The sequence below is a fragment of the Sceloporus occidentalis genome, unplaced genomic scaffold, assembly GCF_023333645.1.
Source record: "Sceloporus occidentalis isolate IW3139 unplaced genomic scaffold, rSceOcc1.0.p SCAF_4, whole genome shotgun sequence".
NCBI lineage: Eukaryota > Metazoa > Chordata > Lepidosauria > Squamata > Phrynosomatidae > Sceloporus > Sceloporus occidentalis.
In genome coordinates this window covers 91580998-91608533 of record NW_028316984.1, presented here as the reverse complement: position 1 = coordinate 91608533, position 27536 = coordinate 91580998, and the positions used below count along the sequence as shown (strand labels likewise).

General features: G+C 41.8%; 2 protein-coding genes across 9 annotated transcripts in view; one reads left to right on the top strand and one right to left on the bottom strand.

Moving 5' to 3' along the window:
* Positions 1-16098, bottom strand: TMEM80 (transmembrane protein 80). Of its 7 annotated transcripts, none has more exons than XM_089520889.1 (7): positions 15844-15887; positions 10435-10451; positions 10120-10314; positions 6212-6312; positions 2913-2936; positions 2708-2800; positions 1-440 (listed from the first exon to the last, which is right to left on the bottom strand). In XM_089520889.1, the coding sequence occupies exons 4-7, from the start codon at positions 6261-6263 to the stop codon at positions 235-237; spliced, it is 375 nt and encodes a 124-aa protein (XP_089377015.1). In that variant the 5' UTR covers positions 6264-6312; positions 10120-10314; positions 10435-10451; positions 15844-15887; the 3' UTR covers positions 1-234. The 7 variants fall into 7 exon arrangements, with proteins under 7 accessions (XP_089377015.1, XP_089377009.1, XP_089377011.1 ...); XM_089520883.1 differs by having other exon boundaries at positions 10203-10314; XM_089520885.1 differs by lacking the exon at positions 15844-15887 and adding an exon at positions 11213-11720 and having other exon boundaries at positions 10203-10314.
* Positions 16099-16258: 160 nt separating this feature from the next.
* DEAF1 (DEAF1 transcription factor) overlaps positions 16259-27536 on the top strand; it is a 41109-nt gene continuing 29831 nt past the window's right edge. The window contains exons 1-3 of one of the 2 annotated variants that reach the window (XM_089520881.1): positions 16259-16682; positions 22094-22191; positions 23410-23539. In XM_089520881.1, the coding sequence (XP_089377007.1) occupies positions 16370-16682; positions 22094-22191; positions 23410-23539 (541 nt within the window). In that variant the 5' untranslated portion in view covers positions 16259-16369. The remainder of the gene's footprint in view (positions 16683-22093; positions 22192-23409; positions 23540-27536) is intronic. The other variant, XM_089520882.1, reaches the window with a different exon arrangement.

Below are 27536 nucleotides of genomic sequence, written 5' to 3'. Positions count from 1 at the left end.
TTGAGTATAAACATTTAATCCTAAATTGCAATGCATTCATCCCTCATGAAATAAAATGTTAAAACTTAATGACTGTACAAAACCTACTACACATGACTTCATGAATATTTACATATGTTTACAAGGACATCCTATTAAATATGTGTGTTGCTTCTTTTTGAATATATCTATACACACACACACACAAATACATATATACATATGAGACAAATGTGCCACAGGCAGCAACATGATTTAGCTGACAAATGCAGCAATGGCTATGACTTGGAGAATTCCTTCTAGTCCATATGCAACAAGAAGCACAACATTAATAATGGCATCTGCTCTTAGGACATAGGTTTGCCACACTAGAAAGTAGACAGACAGAATTACACAGATAGCAGTGATCACAAGGCTGAATCCAAGGGGAGCCTCGTCTTCTGTCAGATTCCCTTTAGTACCTGGTGGGGGAAAAAAGATGACATGAGCACAACTGTTGACAGCTGTGAATATAACAGCGTACAAGAATACAAATTCAAAATGGAGCCATAATTTAGGTTTGTATTGAGGGAATAGCTGAAGAGCAACTTACTTGCGCTGTAAAAAAATTAAATGAGCTAGTTTAATAGTTTTAAAACTTTCCAGGGCAGAAAATGCTTGGTTATATCTAGAGATTTTATTCCACTGGTAAAAGTAATCTGGAATAGCAGCTAGCAGTGATAGCAGCTTCATTTATAGGGCGCTTCACACCACACTAAGCAGTCTCTAAGTAGTTTACAACTGTAAGCTGATTACCACCAACAAGCTGGGTACTCATTTTAGTGACCTCAGAAGGATGCTAGGCTGAGCCGACGCTGAGTCCCTGGCTGAGATTGAACTCACAACCTTGCGGTTTGTAAGTCAGTGGCTGCAGTAATGGCATTTAACCACTGCACCACCAGGGCTCCTTAGATTGTTCTGCTTAGAACAATTCTGCTGCCAGGAAGAGTGGGGAGCCCCATTCCTCTCCCTGTAGCTTCCAGTACAACCATCCTCACAGTCCCAGAGTGTTCCACAACCCTCTGGAACAAACAGGGAAAGGGAACCATAAAGTACTACACTGGGAAATTAGTGATTATCACCTTTGGCTCCACTGAGTCAAAAGGATCTAATTGACAGAACAAATATTTCCATCTCCCAGAGGTTTTTACTGTATCCAATCCACTGTTTATTAAAGAGCTACAAGCACTTCCATATAATCAGATAGACTAAAACAATGTACCAGGATCATTCTAACTCCCAAGACTCCACATATTTCAGCTTTTATATTAAATCTGCAGAGCCATCCTTATGGAGCATCTGGATGCAGCTCAAATTTATCTTGACTCCTTTTATTTTGTACAAAGTCACAATACAATGGCTCTTACGTATATTACAGTACTATTTTCAGTTTCTACCTAAATCATCTAAAGAATTTAAAAGCAACCAGACACATAGCCATTGTGATGGAATATCCTACAAGTGACAACTCAAATTGTTAGTGATGGAAACCACAAGCCATTCTTTGTCCTTCCAACAGTTCTAATTACCAGAACATCTGATAGAAAGCTTTCTCCCCTAGCTGGAGTCAGGATGGAAAAGAAGGAGTAGCTAACTGCTTATAGTCCATCTCACTGTCCTGCAGTGTTACACACCCAAAGGCCAGAAAAAAAGTGTGGAGGTTTATATTGGTCTTTTGTAATTCAACCAATTGTAAACTTTAAACATGTCCCTTAAATAGCAATAAATAAATAAATAAAAAACAATAGAACAAATATCTGAAAGTACAGTCTGCAATACTGCAGAACACACTTCTGGTGTAAGCATACCTATAGTAGGCAGCTACATGACTACTTGTAATGTGTAGGAAGTATTGTTAACCATTTGTATACTACTCATTGTAAGGATGGAGAGCATGGAAGCTATCTCTGGCAATGAATGTGCATGATATAATGGAAACACAGTCATTGATGCAATTCCTTCTTGCAATGCTTTTATGGTGTCTCAGCCAAATAAAGAGGCCGTGGTACAGTTGAAAAACTGTTCCCCTCTTTTTCATGGCGTCTGTTCCTTCCCATGCCACCACATATCCAGAAAGCACAATGATATACAAATTTTATGTTTTATGGGGCAATATAATCTTTTAGACTATCTTGCACACATTTGAAGAGTAAGTCCCACTAGTCTCAACAGAACTTACTTCTGAATAAATATACATCAGACAAGGCTTTCTGTCTACCAGTTAAAATACTTTTAAACTAGCACCCAGAGTAAAAATCTCATTTGCACTTTTGCCCATATAGTTAATTAGGTCTGGTACAGACTGGTGCTTTGCGCTGGCCTGGGACTGAAATTAGGGCTCGGTAGGGCGGAGCGTTCGCATGCTCTCGAACCCTACCGGGTGCTGCGAGCACCATCTTGGCATGCCAACGTTTACACAGGGTGCACCATGATTATGTGGCTCCTTTTTTGAGTAGATTGTTGCTGCATCATGTGGTTGCTGTGGCAATGATCCAGGGGAGAAAGGGGCGGCCTCTGACCTTCACTTTCTCCCAATCTGTAGATAACTTAAAGTTTCACATTAAATGTGTTTCAATGTCTCGTAACGTAATCAACTAGTTCTCTTGAATCAGTGTATTTTGACACATATCTCAATCAAGAAATCAATAATTAATCATGTTTTTACTGTGAGCAATGCTGCTGAACTTACCAAAATACAGCCGGATTGCTTCTAGAATTGCCATAATAAGCAGCAATATGAGATCAAGAGTCAAAAAATTATCTGGGTAAGCGAAAACTTGACCTGCCAATGAGTAAAGAATGCATGAAGAAAAAAAGATGAATTACATTAGATTCTCATTTTTCCAAAAAAAAAAAAAAAAAAAGCTTTTAGCGATACATTTGAAATAACTTACTTTTATAAATGATCATCAGCAAGGCTGCAAAGAAATAAAATATATAATACATTCCATTTAAATAAAGAAGAATCTGTAGTGGAACAGATGACAGCTGGTAGTTTCTGTCAAGGAAACTGGTTACTAAACAGTTATTTTACTTCATGTTATACTAATGTTAGACCAGAGCATAAATAATACTGGCATTTTATAACACTGTCCATTAACATTTATTATGTTTTTCTATTTAGCCTACTGAAAGCTTGTGTTACAGACTGAAGCTAAAGAAGCATCTCACAGCTTCCAGACTTGATAACTGGCCTGAAGCTGTATAAATTATACAGACCTATGCAATGAGCTGTCAATGTATTGTCATTAAAACTTGAGAATATACAGACTGATAATAAATGCTGGTCTCCATTAGGATACCAAAGTGAGGTATGTAGCAACCAACTACAATGGGCTTTCAGCATAAATCTCCATTAAAGTATGCATTTGGTACTTCTCAGCCAGCCAGGGCTCCCAAGTCAATGCACATCAGACAAAAAATATTGTATAGAAACAGATTTCAATCTTTTAAAAAGCCAACATTGTTTAAGAACAGATTAAAACTATCCTCTAAACAAAACCTAAACCAATCTAGTTAGGTACTTGTCAAACTAGTCACTCATGCTGCGGGACTTCCACTGAGGAGCCCTAATTCCAGACAGGGTCATGTGGCAGAGGTTGTCTTTCAGATATTCTGACAGCTGTTTAGGGGTTTGTAGATCAAAAAGGCTGCCCTGAATTGGGCTCAGAACAAAATGGAAAATCAGTGCCATTGATACAAGACTGGTAGTATCTAAAGTGCACGCCAGAGCAAGGTCTGGCTGCCACATTTTGCACTAGTTGTAGTTTTTCAGCAGCTGTAGCTTTATCAAGGACAAGCCCTTTTTAGTAGTCTAATTAGGAGGCAATAAAGGCATCAACCACTATGGCCAAATCTGCCTGGATGGGGGGAGCTGGCTGTACAGATGAAACTGGGCAAAGGTAGCCTGTATTAAGGGAGCAGTACTAGGCCCGTGTACATCCCAAGACTGAAAATCTTGTTTTTCAGAGGAAGTGCAATGCCATTCAGAAGAAGTCCTAATCTCAATCCTAGCCTGGCTTTCCAACTGACCAACATAATTTCTCTTACATCTGGGCTTTGCCTCAAATAATTCATTCACATCCAATCCTCCACTGCACCAACAAAATCCAGAATTTCCACTATCTCCTTGGCATCACTTGATGAACAGAAAGAGCAGGGTATTACCAGTATAGTGGTTAGATCCACAGCAGCTTCATATAGATGTTAAAAGGGACAATAACTTGTGGAACCTCATGTGTTAATGGTCCTGAGACCAAACAACAATCCCCAGAAACACTTTCTGGGAACATTCAGTCAAATAGTACCAGAAGCACTGTGAAAGTATGTCCTTCAATTCCATATTAGCCATATGGCCCCAAAAGATACTATGAAGCCCAGTAGATCCAAAGGGGGCACATTCAACACTCCCCTGTCCATTTCCTGGGATAAGTCATCCACCAGTCTGTTTCTGTCCCAAAACCAGGCCTGAACCCAAACTGAATGGATCCAAGTAATCAGTTTAATCCAAGAAAGCCTGAAGTTGTGTTATCTCCACTTGCTCTAGTCTAAGTCAATACTTTAAAAGGGAAGATCAGAAACTGGTTGATATGGGAGGAGGATTTAGTTTAGATTTCTTCAGCAGAGACCTGTAATAGATTCTCCTTATTGTTGTTGTTTGTAAAGAAATACCAGCCCCCCTTGGAGTGTTTTACAGTCAATTCCTGGATCCTTGGGGTACTTTCCAATTCTATGATTCTGTGATTCTAAGTGCTTTATTGCCCTGAACTCCTCAGAGAAACACGGAGCCTGTAGTTCTCTAAGAATGTTTAGGAATGATTGTATCAACTGCTCATTCTACCAATAAACTTGCATGTCAACGCGTCACTACCTCTAGAATTTAGGAAATATCTTAAGAGCACTCAGAAATCCTTCTGGATCTTGGTCTCTGAAGGCAGACAATTTAGTAGCTCCCCATCACTGCAAAGATCAGAAGTCCCAGAAAAACTAAATCTATTAGGTAGTGGTCTGTACACAATAAAGGGATTCTTTCAACCTCACCTAGCCGCAACTCTCCATCATTCTGACCAGGTAACAGATCAATACTATGTTCGGTCAAACATGGAGTGCAAGGTATTAGTTGAGACATGCCTGTTATTGTAATGGAAGCATGAAGTATTGATCTAGTCCTGATGAGGATCTGAGCATGAATGTGAAAATTCACCTGTAAAATTTGTGTGTGGGAAACTCACATCACTGTCAATATTACCTCTACCAGCTCTGACACTTGGGCAACAGGGTGAGCAGGAGACCAAAAGAATCTCAGTCATGTCTCTTGGCCCTATCACCATACATACATACCCAAACCTTGGAGATTGCCAGATAAAATACCTGAACAAAATGAGCTGACAACAGATCACACCAGCTCTGCACTTGACCACCAGATTGTACCTGCTGCAGAATCTGGAAACCTGATGAACACACCTTCATCATCCCAGTCTTTGCTCACTCAGATTTCAGTGACGCAGATTTGGTCAGCTTGTTTACCCATGATCCAATCTTGGATTAAATAGCTCATACCATTCACTGACCTGGCATTAAGCAGCAGCATGTTCTAATCTGATGGGATTCCACTAGAACAACCAGGAATCTGTTGGTTGGATGGTAAATCAGAAGGAGGAAAAGCTACAATATGTCCCCCACCTCACACTGTTTTTCTCTAGTGCTCTGTTCTATCTCTGTTACCATACCTCTCAGTCTATTATGGCTGATGTAATACGATCCCTTCTTCTTCCCATCTAAACACGTATTTAGTCTAACCAGACACACCAAAGTCAAATTAAAAGAGTGCTCCCAATTTACTTAGCTAGCCACAGCTACTTTCATTAAATGCTACCCAATAAGTGCAAATAGAACAAAGAGGAATGAACCAAGGCTGTCTCATTCAACCAATGTCACCAGTTCCCTTCTGTTATTTAGGTAGCAGCTTGCTGGATAGAGCACCGTATCCAGCTGCTGACCTTCTGTGGTGGCCTTAGGTAAGAGGGTTCCACCATGTTTTCCCTCTGCTGTCAATTGTAACTGAGACCGGTCAGCAAAATAGGTTTCTGTTTTGACCTAACTTACAGCCCACAGCTAACAACCACAGGGCAAGGGGCAAGGACTCTTTGGCTCATGCCCTTTCGCTTATATTATTCTATTACAGTTACATTACCTGCATGGAGTTGGGAAAGGTGACTTAGCAGAGTGCATTCCCAATTAAGCATTCTCCCCTCCAGCACTGGACAATCTTGGTGATTACCTTCAGCACAGAATCTGAGAATGAGGACATTTGGTTTATAGTAGATCAGCTAGTCTAGCCATCATACCAGCACAGTTGTTCCACAGTTGAACTGCAAAATAACTCTAAACATAAGATTCCTTAAATATCATTATTTTATCCAAAGACATGATCTTATTTGTGCATTTTAAAAACTTTCCCTGCTCTGCTTCATGACAACCTTTCATTTGTTCAGCCTGGAGAAGAGGTTACGAGGTGGTATGATAGCCCTGTTTAAATATTTGAAGGGATGTCATATTGAGGAGGGAGCTAGCTTGTTTTCTGCTGCTCCAGAGAACAGGACCCGGAACAATGGATGCAAGCTACAGGAAAAGAGATTCCACCTCAACATTAGGAGGAACTTCATGTCAGTAAGGGATGTTCAACCGTGGAACAAACTCCCTCGGAGTGTAGTGGAATCTCCCTCCTTGGAAGTCTTTAAACAGAGGCTGGATGGCCATCTGTCAGGGATGCTTTGATTTGGATTTCCTGCATGGCAGGGGGTTGGACTGGATGGCCCTTGCGGTCTCTTCCAACTCTATTAATCTATGATTCTATGAAGACATCAAAGATGGAACCTGAGTTGCTGTACACAAGGCATATGCTCTGATACAGAAGACACACTGAATCACACCACTGCTCCACCTAGTTTTCCCTCGTTGTTTTTGTGTCTTCAAGTCGTTTTTATCTCATGACAACCCTAAGGTGAACCTATCATTGGGTTTTCTTTGATAGTTTCTTCAGAGGGGGGTTGCCATTGCCATCCTCTGAGGCTGAGAGAGTGTGACTTCTCAAAGTCATCCAGTGGGTTTAAACAGCCAAGCTGGGATTTGAACCCTGGTCTCCAGAGTCATAATCCAAAACTAAAATCACTATAAACTAAATCAGACTATGGGCTGATCACCCACCCACAAATTATAGCCAGACTTAACAGCAAGAAATTATTCTGACTACTGAGCAAAAACACAGTCAAAGTTCCTCTGAACAAATGCAGAATGTCTTCCCTTTTCATCTAGCAAATAGCATTCCCCCCCTCCACATAATTAAAGTGAGATGAGTAACATATGTGGTATTTCCCTCCACAAACCTGCATTCTCTGCAGGTTTCTTTCTGAAAATAAAATAGTGGCCCCATTTCTCTATAAAGTTCTGCCACAGAAACTAGGAGATAATGGCCCGGACGCCCCTAACCCTAGTACGGACTGAGTCCGTACAAAATGGCAGCGCCCCTTCCACATGGGGGCTGCCATGACGTCACGACCGCGTCGCCTCTATACGGGGCGGCGCAGACATGACGTCGTCACTCTGTGCCAGGGCGCTTAGTGCGCCCTTTCCACGGAGCAAGAAGGAGCTCCGTTTCAGAACTCCTTCCTGGTTTGCGTCACTGGGCGCAGCCTTTAGAGCTGCCCCTTCCTCCTCCTCCCCGCCACTGCTTGAAGCCCCAAGGACACCCCTTTCCAGGCTGCGGGGAAGCGGCCTTTTGCCGCTTCCCCGCAGCCTGGAAAGCGGTGGATCGGGGCCTCGGAGGCTGCCGGTCTGGCAGCTGAGGTCCCGATACACCGGGGAAAGCAGCGCCTACTGGCCGCCTCAAAGGGGCGGTCTGTAACGCGCCAATGTTTCCCTCACTCCCAAAGAAATCCACTCCAGATTTCCCCCCTTCCCTGAAGCAGCTCCCCTTTACATCTGTCTTTTGGTTTCTTAATCAGCACATGTAATTGGTTCAAAACATGAATTATCTTTTTTTATGGACATTATCTGATGGGGGAAATCGGGGAAGAAAAAAGTATACTTCTGGAATAATAGTGCAATTGTGATGAATATTTTCAGTAGACATCACGCTTATCCAGGACTTATCCTGGGAAGAATGAAGAATGCTCCAGCAACAAGCCATTTCCAGAACTTCCTGTGAATTGTTTGTTGCTGGAGCATTCCTAGATCTTTATGGGAAAAGTCCTGGATATGTGCGATGTGTCCCAAAATCTTCAGCATGATCACGCGACTTTGTCAGGAGTATGCCTTTTATTCCTGCCTTTTTTCCCAGTTCTGAAAATATCCTATGTTGTCGAAAGCAGGACAGAGAGAGACAAGCTACAAGTGTGTCTAAAGAATGGTGATAGGATGCAGAGGTGGATACTCAGAGGAAAGAAAGCAGACAATGTTAGCCAAGCTATTTACAACTTTTTTTCTTATGACAAACAGTACACTTTTGTTGTTTCAACAGTTTTAATACTATAATTCTCTTTTAGTAGTACACATTTCTATGCTAAATTATACACAAAATGAATCTTGTGTTACAAATAAAATAGTATTTTAAAATAAGTTTTCTTTTATTAACTTCTATGTGTACAGAAATATATGTGTACCATTACATTACACTTTGTCTACCATTACATTACTCTTGTCTTCTGCTATTTTTATATTCCACTTGACACAAAAGCTGACTGTCCTATCAAAAAAACCTTATTACGTATGTGCATCTTAATAACAATTTATTTGACCTTCCATGAGTTTGGACCTATTTCCCTACTTTTCAGAAAGTACAACCCTGGGATAAAATCAGGTTCTTGCTCCTGTTCCTTCAGGTCTTTCCCCATCCCCTTGAAAGGCCATCTACCACCAACAGTCTTTGGTAAGCTTCTTGATGAGTTTTTAGTTTTAATGTTTATTATTATTCAAAAGTTGTTTAGTTTTAATATTATTTATTATTTTATTGGTGTGTTTTAATGTTACATGTAAGCTGCCTTATAGCTGAAAGACCAGATATAAATCATTATAACTAGTATATGTGTGTATGTGCTTTCAAATCACCTGTCAACTTATGGTGACCCCATGAATTTCAGGGTTGTTTTTTTTATAAGGAATATTCAGTAGTTTTGCCAGTTCCCTCCTCTGAAATACAGCCTACAGCACCTAGTCTTCTTTAGCAGTCTAATACCAACCAAAGCTGACCCTGCTTAGCTTCCAAGATGGGATCTGGTGCCATTTAGGCCACTCTTTGAGAAGAATATCTGATATGCACAAACAATTCACACAGAATCATTCAGCCTAGAAAGGAGTCTTCTTAATTAGAGTAATACTTTTAAAGCTGAAGATTGCTTGTTTTGCACATTTGTGACTATCCCTTGTAATATTTTTATTGATAAAGAGCAGACACCAGTATTGCTGGAGACTTGAACTGCTGTCTTCAATACTTGCAAACACCCAGACATGAATATAAAGCCAAAATTTTCTTGGCAGATATGCAGCCAAAGGAACTATGCCAATTTAAGTCAGTAGAATATTTTATAGGTTAATATCCTCTCTCATGAAGTAATCAATGCATACATGTTATTTCGGGGATGGGAATTGAGTGGCATTTCAGTTGTTAATAGTGAGGAATGCTGGGAACTGCTGTTCAACAACAGCTGGAAATTCCCAGCCCTTTATTATTTAAAGGATAATGCTTCTCCATATGTTTTCAGGTATAAGTGCTTTGTTGGATTTACTGACATGAAGCTGGGTTGTCTGCATATTTACCTTCTTCAGACTGAAGTAATGAGAAATGAAAGCAAAGAACTGTTATAGGAGAATTATTTGGGACTCTGGAATGCTTTGTAGGGAACTTCTTGCAGGTTGCATCATTCATGTCTCATGGCTGTAATGTTTATATAATTTATGAGGCCAGTCTGCTCCATTTTTTTTTAGTTTTGCAGCTAGATATCAGTCATGTACTGTACTAGCCAAAATAATCTGTTTCTGCATATTTCCACTAAAAAAATCACTAAAAATTGAGAAGCTGAAACTATTATTTAAGCCATTTCCCACTTTTCTGCCGTCAGAGACCAATCTCCTCACTTGTTTGCTTTGGAACTCCTGTGCACTGCAGGGGGTTATGTTCTGGGATATACCTGACAGTCCACAGTCCAGTCATGCACAGTTCACATGAACAGCATCCATATCCTCAAGAACAGCCAATATTGCCTTGTTGCACACCGAAGAAGATCTCAACAAGTAGCTATGCTGTTGTCAGTAAAGGTTATACACCATCTTCTCAATGAAAAAATGTAACACATTTCCTAAGAATTGTGAGGTTTCCACAAACTTTACTATTTGATTGTGTGATTGAAAAAGAAAGGATACAACAGATGACGTTCTTCCTGTATATAAAACAAAAAAATATCAAAAATTATACTTTTAAGTCAAAATGTAAAGAATGGCAGAATATTAGAGTAGAAATAGCTTTCTTCCCTTTCTTTTTAGGAAGGTGGTATTTCCTTGGAGGAATCAATTTAAGCTGCCACAAATTGCAAACCTGAACATACACTGCCCTCTCCAATGCTGAGAAACAATTCTGAGAGATCTATTTCATACTAACCCCTCCCACCATATTCACTATAAGGATAATGGTATGAATTAGAAACCACTTACTGTAAGTAATCAGATTGTGCTCCAGCAATTCATGGAGAATTGCCAAAAACACTAATAGCTACACAGAATGATAAAAATTTTAAAGCAACAAAAAATTGGAACTAAGCAAGAAAACAAGAATTCAGTAGCAATAATTAAGCATACTCATCATTTTAAGTACCTATAGTTCTTTTCAAAGGTAATACAACTACACAGTATAGTTCTTTGTCTCCCTCTAGTGAATAAATCCCAATAAAGTTTCCAAGATTGCTAATTATTTCAGAACAAATCAGAACAAATGATCTTGACATAAAACAGTTTTAAATGTAGTCCCTGTCTACTGAAAACAATTAATAGCAGGCCGACATGACTGTATGATGGAATTGCAGTATGCTTATACATTTAGTATTCATTAAACATAGGTAAGGATACCTTTTGCAGCTGAGACTCAGCATAGCTGAATCCTATACAACAAAACAGCCCTGCTAGATTAGATCAAGATTCCATGTACCTCAACATCCAACTGCATGATTTTGCGTATTTTCAGTTATTTCTCTGTACACTGTGCATGTTATTTAATATATTTCAATAATGCTGCCCTATGGTAAGATGAAAATATTGAGAGCTATTATTAGTAGATTACCAATAGGAATAGCTATGTGTAATTATAACCATGCCATTGTATTTAATGGGACTTGAGCACCCACAGATTTTGGTATCCATGGGGTCCTAGCAGCAGATACCAAGGGCCCACTGTATAGCAAAGTTGCCAGATAAACAATGCAATCCTATTGGAAAGTAAGTCTTACTGAGTTCAGTGCTGCTTACCTATAACTAGATATAGGACTACAGGTGTTTTTTAATGGGACAGAGATCACCCATGCTGATCCCAGTCTTTCTAGAGCTTGGGACCATATCTAGGCAACAATCCTGGACTTGTTTGGTCATCCTGATGGCTTTGAAGTGATGCAACTAAAGAAAGGCCATAATTACTGGAAACTATTTGTTTAGCAAAAGCTTCCATATACTTCACTGCTTATAGACTTTTGCTGAAAGACTTTTATACTAAACAAACTTGTTTATTATTTGAAAAGATAGAAGCCTAAGTACAGACAGTACCATTACCAAGTACCGAACAGATATTCACTACAAACCAAAACAACAAAACAGGACAGGCCTCTTGTGTCTTTAACAGTTGTGTAGAAAGAAAATTTCAGTAACTGTAGGTTACAAAACAAACTGCACCCATTCTGTCTTTGTGTTCAGTCTGACTCTCCTATGTACAGCTTTATTTTTAACTTTATGTTGTAACTTTCACACTACACATTTGTAAAATTATTTGAACACTTTAACAGCCATGGTTACATCCTATGAAATCCTGGGGTTTGTAGTTTGGATAGAAGTACTGGAAGAACTGATTGAGTATTCTAAAGACTCCACCCTAAACTATAAATCCCAGGTGTGAAGTCGAAGGCGTTCATGGCCGGCATCCATAGTTTTTTGTGGGTTTCTCAGGCTATGTGGCCATGTTCTAGAAGATTTTCTTCCTGACATTTCGCCAGCATCTGTGGCTGGCATCCCAGGATTTCACAGGATGCTGCCATGTCAGTTAAAAGTGTTATCATAGCACTGTAACTGTGTAGTGTGAAAGGCCCCTATTTGTCTAGGTTGGATGACCTGCAATGTGTTTGGGGGGCTTTCATGATAGAATGAATGTTTTTATAGCTACAAAAATCTCTCCTTTACATACAAAACTATGATTGGGAATAAGACTAGGCTAGAAAACAGCTCTCCATTCTGACAATTTCCCATGCCATGGCAGTGGGAGCGGCAGGATACACAGAAATAGGAGTCAAATGGGCCTTAATCTGTCTAGAGACATAAAGCCATAACCATGCTAATTTGTATCAGTTTACAAAGGGAGCTTGTTGCATGTTTAAGACTACAGTAACATCCCAAATCCACAAAACAGTGATGACTTTATTTGACCAATGAAAATGCACAAAATACACGAAGCAAGCTTTTGAAGCTCCAGTTGCTTCTTCATCAGGCAAAGGTGTTTGAATCATACCTTTTTGTACTTCTAATGGAATTCCAATTTTATTTCCTGGACTTTTGAATGCTTTGTCTTCCAGTACCAAATACTCAGAAAGAGGGGCCTGCCTGCATAGACATTCTTCCAAAGAACAACACACCAACAAACATTGCCATTTTATATTTTTTGTCTCCTGTATGATTTTTTAGAACACATTTGCCTGATGAAGAAGCTACTGGAGCTTCAAAAGCTTGCATCGTGTATTTTGTGCATTTTGATTGGCTGCATAAAGTATCAGTTTTGTGGATTTTGGATGTTCTTGTAGTTTGCTATATGGCTAACAAGACTACCCTGAATATGTTTTGTCTGAGACTAAGAGGTAAATCAGGACTAAGCCAGCAGTGGCTGGAGGCCACTCCATCCACGATCGTGCTGGGACCATGGTGATTACACAGCCCACTTGCAAAGCAGGCTGCCACTGTGGTCCCAAGCTGGCTGTTGCCAGGAGCCGGATTTAATCAGCAACTTTTTGCAGTGACTTCTGGCTGCTTTGGGGGCAGGCGTCATGTAAATGCTATGCCCCCAAAGTGGCTGGAAGCTGGTCCTTTTGGCTCCTGCATTTCAGGCCTCAGTGACAGAAATATGTTTATAGCCTGAACTTTTGTATAAATGAAGCATCTCCAAGACTCTCGATCTTCAACTACCCTTAGGTGACTTCTTTGATTGAGTCTATCCATCTCATGTGTGGTCTTCCTCTCTTCCTACTGCTTTTTATCTTTCTAAACAACATCCTATTTTCTAATGAATCATGTCTTCTCATTATGTGCCCCAAATAAGACAGCTTAATTTATTCATCCTTACTTCTAGGGAGAGTTCAGCTGATTTATTCCAGGACCTATTTGTTTGTCTTTTGGGCCAACCACAGTATTTGCAGAACATTTCTCCAGCACATCTCAAAAGAGTTGATTTTCTTCCTATCAGCCATCTTCACCATCCAGCTTTCAAACCCATATAGAGACTCATAATGTTAATAACAAATGGGCCTTACTATAAGAGGTTGCAAAAGTTAACATTTTGGAGTGCAACTCTAAATCGCTTGGCCTTCATGGCTACTGGGAGATATAGTTTAAAACAATCTCCCCCCCAAGCTCAGGTTATTATTGCCATAACTTATGAAGTGCCTAAAATGTCCATTAGTGTTGCAGTGCTACCACTGTCCCTTTCCTTTATTTCACTGCAGTTGTCAAAGAGGGATTTAATTAAAATACTTGGAACAATTGTTAAGGAAGGTCAAAGGCAGGCTTAAAGCTGAACAGAAAGAAACAAAAATGACCATGGAGGATTTACATAAATTCAACCTAGATAACAAGGAACTGAAATACAGTCAACCCTCCAGATATGTGGCTTTCACCTTTGCAGATTGGATGATTCAGATTTGATTAATATGTTCTCTCTAGGAATCTGTAGGTCCTCCAGCATGACTCTATGGTCAGCATACAGCAGAAGTCATGCTGGAGGTTCCTAAAACACACTTCTCTAGGCATCTGTAGGTCTTCCAGTGCAATTCTATGGTGCAATTTCCAGCAGATGTTGATCACAGATTTGCGCTGGAAGACCTAGGGATTGCTAGAGACGTGTTCTCTCAGGTTAAAAAACCAGTCTTTTGTTATCTGCAGTTTTTCCACTTTCACTGGGGTCCTGGGCCCCTAACCCCAGCAATGTGGAGGGCACACTGTAGTTAAAGATCTTCCATATCTTGGATGAAATTAATCAGAATGGAGACTGCACTCAAGAGATCAGAAGAAGGGGAAGGGCAGCTATGAAAGAACTGGGTCCTAAAGTGCAGATATACCTCTGAATGTTAAAGTAAGGCTAGTCCAAGCTACAGTATTACTTCCCTATTACCATGTATGGATGTGAGAGCTGGACAGTTAAGAAAGTGGATAGGAAGAAAATCCATTCATTTGAGATGTGGTGCTGGAGAAGGAGAGTGCTGAGGGTACTATGGACAGCCAAGAAGACAAACAAATGGGCCCTAGAGCAGATCAAGCCAGAAGTCTCCCTGGAGGCCAGAATGACAAAACTGAGGCTGCTCTACTTTGGACACAGCATGAGACATTGAGAAGAAATAATGCTAGGAATGGTGGAGGGAAGCAGAAAGAGAGGAAGGCTGCATGGAAGATGGATGGACTCTATTAAAGAAATCACGAGAATGAGTTTGCAGGAGCTGAGCAGAGCAGTGGAGGATGGGGTCTTGGGTCTCTTATCTAGGCTGCGTCAAGGGAACCAATAGTCCCACTCTAGTCTGCTCTGCTCAGGCCCCGCCTGGAATATTGTGTCCAGTTCTGGGCACCACAATCAATCTAAGAAGGATGTGGAGAAACTGGACCATGTCCAAAGGAGGGTGATTAAAATGGCGAAGGGTCTGGAGACCATGCCCTATGAGGAAAGACTCAGGGAGCTGGGGATGTTTAGCCTGGAGAAGAGAAGGTTAAGAGGTGATATGATAGCCCTGTTTAAATATTTGAAAGGAAGTCATATTGAGGAGGGAGCAAGCTTGTTTTCTGCTGCTCCAGAGAACAGGACCTGGAACAATGGATGCAAGCTACAGGAAAAGAGATTCCACCTCAACATTAGGAGGAATTTCCTGAGAGTAAGGGCTTTTCGACAGTGGAACAGACTCCTTCCTCAGAGTGTAGTGGAATCTCTCTCCTTGGAGGTCTTTAAGCAGAGGCTGGATGGCCATCTGTGGCAGGGGATGCTTTGACTGAGAGTTCCTGCATGGCAGAATGGGGCTGGGCTGATGGCCCCTGGGGCTCTTCCCTCCCTCTGGCTCTGCGCTCTACAAGGCGCCATGGGCCGAGGGGGAGGCGAAGGCAGTGCACAGCCACCAAGCGGACAGCCGGGGTCCTGGGATGCCTGGCCCACAGAGTCCTCCGTGGGTCGGGGACACGCGACTCGAGGCCAGTCAGCCACAAAGTAAGGCCGGGCTCCATTTTGTTGAGCCGTTGCCATGGTGACCTGCTGCCTCCCCAGCGGAGGCCAAGTGTGCGAAGAGGGACACCGCCATCCTTCCCTGGCGTCAGACAGAGCTCCCGAAAGCTCACCTCGCTTGGCGGCCGCCATTTTAGGCTCCGACCTCAAGCCCCGCCCCCGCCTGTTTCAACCATTCTCCCGACAACCCTCGCGCAGCCGCACTGGGGGTCCCTCGGCAGTTTATTGTCCGTTGGTGTTCGCGCGGGAGCACGCGACCCCCTTCGGAACCGCTCGGGTGGCCTCGGCCTGCTCCGGAGCGAGAGAGGCGGGAATTCGAAGAACCCCGCTCGGCCCCTCCATTCGGACATAGCCGGAAGCACTCGGGCTTCTTCGGCAATCGCCGTCGAGGCCCGAAGTCGCAAGGAAGGCTCGGCCTGTTCGGGCACCTTCGTGAGCTTTCGGCCCAACGGGCGGTTGAGCGGAAGAGATCGGAAGTGCTCGGGATTACTCGGGTGAGGCCGAAACGGGGCTCGGACAACATCGGAAGAGGCTTAGGATAACGGGGGGGGGGTATTCAGGGAACTCGGGCGAAATCGGAAAAGCTCGGCTAGCCTCAAGGACTTCCATTTGCCCCCCAGCCCTCCGAGGCCCCTTTGGATGGAGGACTCGGACTCGGCCAAGCAACTGGGGTTGGCTGAGGCGGCGGCGGTGGCTGCAGCGGCGGCGGTGGCTGCGGCCGCGGCTGTCGCAGCCTCGGCCGCAGAAACCCCAGAGCGACAGCAGCAGTCGCCTCCGTCGCCTCCGCAGCCCCAAGGAGAGGCGTCCGGCTCGGAGGCGGAGCCCCCAGAGGAAGAAGAGGAGGAGGAGGAGGAGGTGACGGCCGTGGCCGTCATGGAGGCGGACGCAGAACACATCCAGATGGGAGCCGAGTCCCTGCCCAGCGAGGACACGGCAGCTGCAGCTTTCGCAGGTGAGCGCATCCCGCGCATGCGCACAAGTACCAACACAGGCAGCCGACCGACCCCTGAGCGGCGCTTTGACGCGGGAGGCGTTGTCGTCCTCCCACGTGACCAAGAGCTCAGCCTCGCGCGCGCGCGCGCACGGGAACGTCACGCGCCGCGCTTCCCTGCCCCTGACAGGACGCTATATATCATAGAGTACAGTATATATTGCATATACATTGTACAATATTAATTAGGATGTTATTGTCTAGTATGTAATATATATGTGTGTGTGTGTGTACGTGAACATATATAATTATATACAGTACTATACAATAACATTCTATACATACATATATAAAACATATATTTTACTTTATTTTATCTTATTTTATACTGGTCAATGACTGAAAAAAGGATGATAATGATGACTTGCTTTTACTATATAACACACACACACACACACATATATATATATATAGAGAGAGAGAGAGTATATATATTACACACATACACATATATACATTATACAATATAGTGTTAATATTAGGATGTTGTGTAGTATAAAACATATGTATATGCATTTATATATATTATATACTTTACAATAATACTACATACATCTCTCTGGCTTTCCTTCACGAACGAAGATTCAGGAACGACTCATCCCGCGCTTTGTACAAGTGCGTTGGTGACTAAAAAGGCCAATTTGGGATAAGCAGGTCCGGTTGCAGAAAGCACAGCAGAAAGTCTCCTTGGGTGATGTTTCCAGGTTGCGGTTCTTTCTGCGTTGTCGTTTCTCTTCGAGGATCGTTCGGCATGAGCTTTCGAAGGAGGCTGCAGCGTCATGGATAGTGCATACATACATACATATATATATATATATATTATACAGTATAATGTTAATATTAATTAGGATGTTATTGTATAGTATAAAACATCATATATGTGTATGTATATATATATATATATTATACTACTGTATACAATAACACTATACACATATGTGTGTGTATATATATTATACAAAATAGTGTTAATTAGGATGTTATTGTATAGTATATAACTTATATATATTATATACTATACAATTATATTCTATGCATACATATAATATATAAGTATATATTATAGTATAGTATATATTGCATATAATATATATATATATATGTACATTATATAATAGTGTTAATTTTAATTAGGACGTTTTAGTGTATATAACATTCTACGATACATATTAATGTTATATAATGTATAATATGAGTAATATCTAAAATTAGTAACAGTGTTTGTTGTGGTGTGCCTTCAATTCATTTCATTATTATTATTATTTCAGTTCATTATGGCAACACTATCATGGGGTTTTCCTGGCAAATTTCTTCAGAGGGGCTTTGTCATTGCCATCCTCTGAGGCTGAGAGAGTGGGACTTGTCCAAGGTCACCCAGTGGGTTTCATGGCCGAACTGGGATTCAAACCCTCATCTCCAGAGTTGCAGTCCAGCCCTCAAACTGCTGTGCCACACTGTCTCAGAGTTCTATAATGTAAATATTTTATTATATAATGTTATCAAATATTAATTTGAGGGGTATAACCTTATTAAGAGAAATAGGCCAAACAGGAAAGGAGGAGGAATAGCACTATATGTCAGAGATATTTACACCAGTGAAGAGATCCAGGACATCAATCCTGGAAGCCAGGTGGAGAGCATCTGGATAAGAATCAAAGGGGAGGGAAACAACAAGGGTGTTACGGTGGGAGTCTACTACAGACCCCCAAGTCAGACTGAGGAATTGGATGATATCTTTCTAGAACAGATGACCACACAGTCAGAAAAGAGAGATGTAGTAGTGATGGGCGACTTCAACTATCCTGATATTTGCTGGAAGTCAAACTCAGCAAAATCCTCAAGGTCTAGCAAATTCCTCACTTGCCTGGAAGACAATTTCATGGTCCAAAAGGTGGAAGAGGCAACAAGGGGGTCAGCTATTTTAGATCTGATCCTAATCAACAAGGATGACTTGGTTAATGGGGTGCAAGTGGTGGGATCATTAGGTGGAAGTGACCATGTTCTCCTGGAGTTTGTAATACAGTGGAAAGGAGAAGCCAGGCATAGTCAGACACGCATCCTAGACTTTAGGAGAGCGAATTTCAGTAAACTTAGAGAAGTATTGAGGGCGATTCCATGGTCAGAAATACTAAAAGATAAAGGAGTTCAGGACGGATGGGACTTTCTCAAAAGGGAGATACTGAAGGCACAATTTCAAACAGTTCCAGTGAGAAAGAAAAACGGGAGGTGTCTCAAGAAACCAGGATGGATGACTAAGGAACTTTCAACTGAGCTGAGTTTGAAACGGAACATGTATAAGAAATGGAAAAAGGGGGAAATCACAAAAAAGGAATTCAAAGAAATAGCAGGCATGTGTAGGGGTAAAGTCAGAAAAGCTAAAGCGCAGAATGAACTCAGGCTTGCTAGAGAGGTTAAGAACAATAAAAAGGGCTTTTTTGGATATGTCCGCAGCAAAAGGAAGAAGAAGGAAACGGTAGGGTCACTGCGTGGAGAAGATGGCAAAATGCTAACAGGAGATAGAGAAAAGGCAGAATTACTCAACACCTTCTTTGCCTCAGTCTTCTCAGAAAAGGCAAAGGGTGCTCAACCTGAGGATAATGGAGCAGAGGACAGAATAGGGGAATTTCAGCACAGAATAAGTAAAGAGATAGTAGAGGAACACCTTGTTAATCTAAATGAATTTAAGTCTCCAGGACCAGATGAACTCCATCCAAGGATATTAAAAGAACTGGCAAAAGTAATATCGGAGCCATTGGCAATCATATTTGAAAACTCCTGGAGAACAGGAGAGATCCCAGCAGACTGGAAGAGGGCAAACGTTGTCCCCATCTTCAAAAAGGGGAAAAAAGAGGATCCCAACAATTATCGCCCAGTTAGTCTGACATCAGTTCTAGGAAAGATTCTGGAGCAGATCATTAAACAGAGAGTCTGTGAACATCTAGAAGGCAATGCCATAATCACAAAAAGTCAACATGGGTTTCAGAGAAACAAGTCATGCCAGACAAATCTAATCTCTTTCTTTGACAAAATTACCAGCTTGGTAGATGAAGGGAATGCTGTGGATATAGTATATCTTGATTTCAGTAAGGCCTTTGACAAGGTTTCCCAGGACATTCTTGCAAACAAGCTTGTAAAATGTGGGCTAGACAAAGGAACTGTTAAATGGATCTGTAATTGGTTGACCGGCCGAACCCAAAGGGTGCTCAACAATGGCTCCTTTTCATCCTGGAGAGAAGTGACCAGTGGGGTCCCACAGGGCTCTGTCCTGGGCCCAGTGCTATTCAACATCTTTATCAATGACCTGGATGACAGAATTGGGAGCACACTTATCAAATTTGCAGATGACACCAAATTAGGGGGAATAGCTAATACCCCAGAGGACAGGATCAAGATTCAAAATGACCTGAATAGACTAGAAAGCTGGGCCAAAGCTAACAAAATGAAATTCAACACAGAGAAATGTAAGGTATTGCACTTAGGGCGGAAAAATAAAATGCACAGATATAGGATGGGTGACACCTGGCTGAATGAAACTACGTGTGAAAGGGATCTAGGAGTCCAAGTAGACCACAAGTTGAACATGAGTCAACAGTGTGATGCGGCAGCTAAAAAGGCCAATGCTATTTTAGGCTGCATCAATAGAAGTATAGTGTCTAGATCAAGAGAAGTAATAGTGCCACTGTATTCTGCTTTGGTCAGGCCCCACCTAGAATATTGTGTTCAGTTCTGGGCGCCACAATTCAAAAAGGACATTGAGAAACTGGAGCGTGTCCAAAGGAGGGCGACAAAAATGGTGAAGGGTCTGGAGACCATGCCCTATGAGGAACGACTTAGGGAGCTGGGGATGTTTAGCCTGGAGAAAAGAAGGTTAAGAGGTGATATGATAGCCCTGTTTAAATATTTGAAAGGATGTCATATTGAGGAGGGAGCAAGCTTGTTTTCTGCTGCTCCAGAGAACAGGACCCGGAACAATGGATGCAAGCTACAGGAAAAGAGATTCCACCTGAACATTAGGAGGAACTTCCTGACAGTAAGGGCTGTTCGACAATGGAATGCACTCCCTCGGAGGGTGATAGAGTCTCCTTCCTTGGAGGTCTTTAAACAGAGGCTGGATGGCCATCTGTCAGGGATGCTTTGATTTGGATTTCCTGCATGGCAGGGGGTTGGACTGGATGGCCCTAGTGGTCTCTTCCAACTCTATGATTCTATGATTCTATGATTCTAATTAATATAATATTAATTATATAATATTAATGGTGTGTCACTTCCCCTCAGCCAGGGTGACTAGATGTCCTAACCTCAAAGGAGGACAAGGCACAGCAAAATGTAGGACATGAGCATATAAAAGCTCTGAACACTTGTATAAATGTAAACCCTTGCTTCCTAGTCATGCTCAAAATGGAGGACAATTTGAAATTACTCCTGGACAGAAGGCTGAAATGTACGACGTCCTGGAAAAGGAGGATGTCTGGTCACCCTGCCTCCATCATTGTTGTGATAGGGGAAGCTGCCCCTGTTGAATTCTTGACCACCAGTCAGCTGAAAAAAGGAGATGTGACCAATACTGTATTATTTTGGGCTTGTCTATTTGCCCTTCTAGTATGACATATTGCAAAGGATGAGGGCTAGTTTGAAACACATATAAAATATCCAAGCACAGCATGGGTGAGAATCATGAGGACTTCCAGGTGTTGACTGCAACTCCCTCGAGTCCTAGCCAGCTTAGCCAATGGTGAAGGATGCTAGGAATTGCAGTCCAGCAACATCTAGAGCCAGATGGTTCTCACCACTGAAGCAGCTGAAATGTATGCATGCATACTCAGTAATACTCCATGGTAAGTGTATTAGGACTGCAAGCTAAATAATGTGCACTAGACAAATTAGTTTCTTGGATTTAAACGGCAGAAATGTAAAGTTCTACACTGATATTACGAAGTGACAGTTTCTTGTTCTCTTGCTGGAAGCATCTTACCATCTTATGAATAATGAGTGAGAATCCTGGTGATTTATCAGCGATTAAATGCATTTATACACCTAGTGTCTATATAAATAAATTATTTCTGTGTATTTAAATTTACACCTTCAGAAAAAAAAAGATGGGAACCCTGTGACCTTCCAGGTGTTGGGCCGTAATTACTGTATTTCTTGTCATTGTCTATTTTGGTTACAGTTGCTTGGAGTTACAATCCAAGAACATCTGGAGATCCACATGATTCCCATTCCAGCTTGAGATGGCACCCTTCCGAATTTGTTTCAGTGATAACAGAATCAAACAGAACAGATACGTAGTTGCATACTTTAATGCTTGGGTTTTATGAAATCCATGTGATGATAGTGCAGAAAATTAAATTTATTTTGGTCATCTTTTACAGAAGTGACCACAGTAACTGTAGCCAACGTGGGGGCTTCTGCAGACAACGTATTTACTACATCAGTGGCAAATGCAGCATCTATCTCCGGGCATGTGCTGGTAAGATTAGAGTTAGTTTACACCTCCAATATGACAAGCAGCATCTAGTCTATAGGAGAATGTTACCTGTAACAGTCCCATTGGTCCATTTGCACGGATGTACCTTTGCCAGAGCTTGGATAAGTTACATTTTTGGACTACAGCCATGCTGACTGGGAGATTCTAAGACTTCTTGGCCCCATACAGACAGGCCAAAATAAAGCTGCTTCAGGTCCCTTTGGAGGTATGCTGTTTAAGTGATGCATGCACTTTAAGAGACCAGAAGCCACGCCAAAGCCACGCTCCTGTCCTAAGGACTGGAGTGTGGCTTTGGCGTGGCTTCTGGACTCTTAGGACACATGCATCATTTAAACAGCATACTTCCAAAATGACCTGAAGCAGCTTTATTTTGGCCTGTCTATATGGGCCCATTGCCCAAAAAGTTAAGTTTTCCAAGCCCTGGTTTTAGTTGCATTTTATTCAGAAGTAATAGGTTTGTTTCTTTTGTATTATTTAATGAGCAATCTCACATGTTATGTGGAGGTAAACCCACCTTTGCAAACAGATTTAATTTCAGCTGGGAGCTACAGCTAGTCACCTGTTAATGTGTGTAAAATAGCCTTAACTGCTTTCTACAATATATAGTGAATTTTTCCTTATGTTGTTAGCTCTATGGTTCTGGTACCACTGGCTTCTTGGTGATCCTCTTTGTTGCATTTAGGCATTGGCGTCAAAAATGTTGACATAGAACATTGTAATGCATAGCTGATATCCAAATTGTAAAATCCAGGGACCCATTTCACATACTTTGTAAAACACCATGTACATATCGGTAGAATTCAAAGATATAGCCATGTTAGTCTGTAGAATAGCACCTTTGAGACTAACTGAAAGAAAGAAATTGGCAGCATGACCTTTCCTAAACTTCAGTCTACTTTCTCAGAAATGCATCTGAGAAAGTAGGTTGAAATCTACGAAAGCTCATGCTGCCAATTTTTTTCTTTCAGTTAGTCTCAAAGATGCTACAAAATCTCACCATAGCGCTAGAAAAAAGCATAATAATAAAAATAAGTAGGACATTTTCTCCCTCCCTACATTATAGTTTTATTTACATGTTGGCCCCAGTTCACTTTATTGGCACAGCAGAACATGATGATTTTTGACTCTGCAGTGTAAAGGAGGAAGGGAGGATTACTCCTCTTCCTCTTAAGAAATGTAACTCTTTGTTTTCTCCTGCAGTCTGGAAGAACGGCTCTTCAGATTGGGGACAGCTTGAATGCTGAGAAAGCCACTCTGATTGTTGTTCACACAGATGGCAGCATTGTAGAAACTGCAGGACTAAAGGGACCGTCTGCACCTCTTACCCCAGGTATGAAGGCAGCCTTGCAGGACTTCTTAAAATCTTACTCCTGTTGTTTCATTTTCACATAACAATGGAATTGTTACTTATTTATTTTATTTATATCCTACTTTTCTCTCAAATGTGATTCAGTGTGGACTAGAGTATGAATTAAAACAGAACACTAAAACAATATGAAATACAGAAGTTTTAAAAACATTACATATACCTTCAATTAAAACACTATTTTAAAATGTTAAAATAGAAAACATTTAACTTCAGCCAAGGCTGAAGGCTTATTTAAACAAAATTTTCTTTGCCTGCCACCAAAAAGACAACAAAGAGGGGACAAATTGAACTTCCCTTGGTAGGGACTTCCAAGGCCTAGGAGCAGTTACTGACAAGGTTCTATCCCACTTCCTCACCAGGTGAACCTGGGAGAGTTGTGGGAATGGAGAGAAAGCCCTCCCCTAAAGATCATAAAATTTGGGCAAACGCATATGGGGAGATAATGGGCTTCTTGGTAGTGTGACCCTTTATAGATCAAAACAAGCACTTTGAATTGTGCCCAGACATGTATCATCAGTAGCCACTGAGATTATTTCAGCAAATGAGTTATATGCTCCATATAACCAGTCCCAGTTCACAGTATAGCGGCAGCATTTTAAACCTGCTAAAGTTTCTGAACAGTTTCCAAAGGCAGCTGCATACAGAGTGCATTACAGTAATCCATCAGATATTTATTACCTTAGCCAGGTCTTGCTTCTCAGGAAATTACTGTAGCACAGCTGGTGCACTAGTTTTAACTATGCAAACACACTCCTGTCCACTTCCAAAATCTGGGCATCCATGTTTGAAAATGAATGAAACAGTACACCCAAGCTACAAACCTAAAATTTCAGGGGGGGTGTCCAGCACAGGCTGAATCCCTGTTTCATTATTAGCTTTCTTTCAGACAAGGAACACCTCTGGATTAAGCTTCACTTTGTTTGCCCTCATCCAATCTATTACTGTCAACAGCACTGAGACAACTTCCTTGGAGTTAGAGGGAAAGGAGAGATAGAGTTGAGTGCCATCTACATACTGGTGACATTGAAACCCAAATATCTGGACAGCCTCTCTCAGTGGTTTCATGTATATGTTAAACAGTATGGGGAGGGCGGGGAGACAGAGCCCTGAGGGACGCCATAGCATTGTTACTTTCTTACATTTTGTTAGTGTAATTTCTAACTACCCTCTTTTATCCCTCAAATGATATAGCAACGCAGAAAAAGTACTTGGTTAGTTTGAGTTAGTTTAGGTGACAAAACTTTGGCCTGAAACAGATGGGCCAAAAGGAGCAGCTTCTGGCTGATTTGGGGATGTGGCATGCAGATGATGAATGCCCCTGGGGCGGCTGGAAGCCACCAACAAAGGGAGTGCAGAAAAATTGCCCCTTGCCAGTGGTCCACTTTCAGATCAGGCCATGCGGTCCCCAATGTCCCTGGCTGATTGTGGGCGGAGGCCACATCTTCATGCCCATCTGCTTCACCCCGAGTTCTTAAACTAAGGGGCCATTCAGACTACCTTTTATCCCAGATCAGAACCCGGATTAACCATGGAAAGTTCATATTTTCCCCGAATCTCCCACAAGCGAATCTGAGGCTTGCACTCCCATTGAGGGACAAATGCCCCTTAGTGCAGGTCATTTGGAAACAGAGTAAAAGCTGTATCTTTTTTTTAAAAACGGGTCTGGCGAATATGAACTTGTCCCCGATCATGATTGGGTCAAGTTCAGGGGAGGGATTTAGGTCAGAGGGAGGGCAGAGGGTGGATCATGCCTCCCCTTCATCGGGGTGACGGAAGAGGAGGAGGAGGATGAAGCTGGGGGAAAGAAGAGAGCCATGGAGGGCAGCATTGGGTGATGGAGGAGGAGGAGGAGAAGGAAGGAGCCGAAGGATGGGTGCCAAAGGGGTGACGGATGGAGCCGGGGGTACCAAGGGCAGAATCAGGGTAACGGGGGAGCAGGAGGTGGAGGAGGAAGGAGCTGGAGAAAGGGTCAATTCAGGTAGGTCAGAGGGAGGGCAGGGAACGGAGCAAGCCTCCGCTCTTGCAGGCGGCTTTCTCTCCCTTTTTAGTTTTTTTTGACAGACTATGCGCATGCTTTTTGCTACAGATAGATACATATATAGATAGAATGTGTGTCTGCTTGTGCTACTTTCCCTTTCATTTCCTTGCTCCCAGCACAGCACTTTGCAGGAGGCTTTTTTTCTAAATTATTTTTTATTTGCGAATGCTATAATACGAATGTTACAAATGTTTCTCTTTCAATTTGGCAAATTGATACAGAATGCTTTTGCTACATATGTGTATTCTGGGGTGGCAATCTGAGGGAAAGCAAAGGATGCAGAGATGGCGTTTGGGGTGAGGAATTAATTATTATTATTAACATTATTATTATTGTATATGTATGAGGCATTCTGGGGTGGCAGAGAGGGAGGATGCAGAAATGGCATTAGATTGCATTTTGGGATTGAAAAGTGGAGGCAGGGGAAGATCCATAATTTGTAGTGACCCAAATACACACAACACACACACACACACCTGGAGGTTTTTAAATTTGACAAAATATGTGCACACTCCCACCTTATTTTTTTTTTAAAAAAAAGGAGGGGGAAAGCACACATCCAATTGCCCAATGGCTGTAGGAAACGTCTCCCTGATGAAAACAAAACTGAATTTGATTGACAGCAAAGGCGCCTTCATTTTAAACTGGTACCTGCAAATGTGAACTCTCTGGAAGAGCTGCAAGGGCATTCAGGGTTTAATTACCCTGATTGAGGTAAATTTTTAGTGGGCGCTTGCTTCTGGAGAGATTCGGGGGGGGGGGGGGACCCGATTCTGCCCAGTTCCATCCAGCTCAAATAGGTGAGTCTGAATGGCGCCTGAGAGATGGCAAATAAAATCAAGAGGGAAAGCAAGGTAAAATTAGTAATCAATAAAGTAAAAACTTTATGAGGACAATAAAATATTATTTTAAAAAACGAGCTTTCAAGTCTTTCAGAACTCTTTCATGTTTGGCAGTGCCCAGCCTGATGAAGGGTGCTGAAGAACTCATCCGTTTAGCATTTTAAATGATACTTTAGTGGTCTAATAGAGGTATTGTAGCTTCTATAAAATAAAGATGGTAAAATTATATTGTATTTTAGAGAAATTAGCATATTGCATTGCATCCATTTGGACATATTTCAGGTGGACTGGGATCTGAAATGGTTCAGCCTTCCAGATATTGCTGAACTGCAGCTCTCAGCAGCGCCAATGGTGAGGAATGCTGAGAGTTTCAATAATACCTGGCTGGCCACAGAATTCTCATCCCTGCGGTAGAATGATTGAAGTCAATAGGATTTTGCCCCATTAATTTGGGTGGGTCTGCTCTAAATATGACCAAGTCTGAATCCAGACCAGTATTGATATAAATGTGTATCAGTAGATTCTTTCTGGTGTTTTGCAAATGAAATCCTGCTTCCCCAGCAACAGTCCCACTTCCTGTCTGCCCTCTTTAGCTGCTCCAGGGTGGTCTCCATGCTTCTGGAGCAGATTTATAGGGCATAGAAGAGTCTGCAGGTAGGAGAGAAAACTGTTTCACCACTTATGTCATTTTCTTTTTGGATGGAGACCGCCAGTGAACAATTGTGCTTTTCAATATTATGAATTTTACAGATATTTATGCATAAAAATGTACCCACATATGGAGGGTACTTGCTTGGTAAGTTTGTCTTGTCATATGTGTAGTTCACTAGTATTCTTGGCCTGTTATATTGTCATCTCATGATTTTCCACATGGTGGCGCAGTAGCTTTATGAACATCGTTTTTCTGTGTCTTGCCTTTGTTAAACAAATAAATAATTTCCATTCACTCTTATTAGGTAACACAGTGTTATTAAACCATTAACACAGGACTAGTTTAGATATCAACACAAGCAATGCAATTGCAAATTTTGCACAGGCAAATGACTGAAATGTAGAAATCTTGTGCAAGAACTATCTC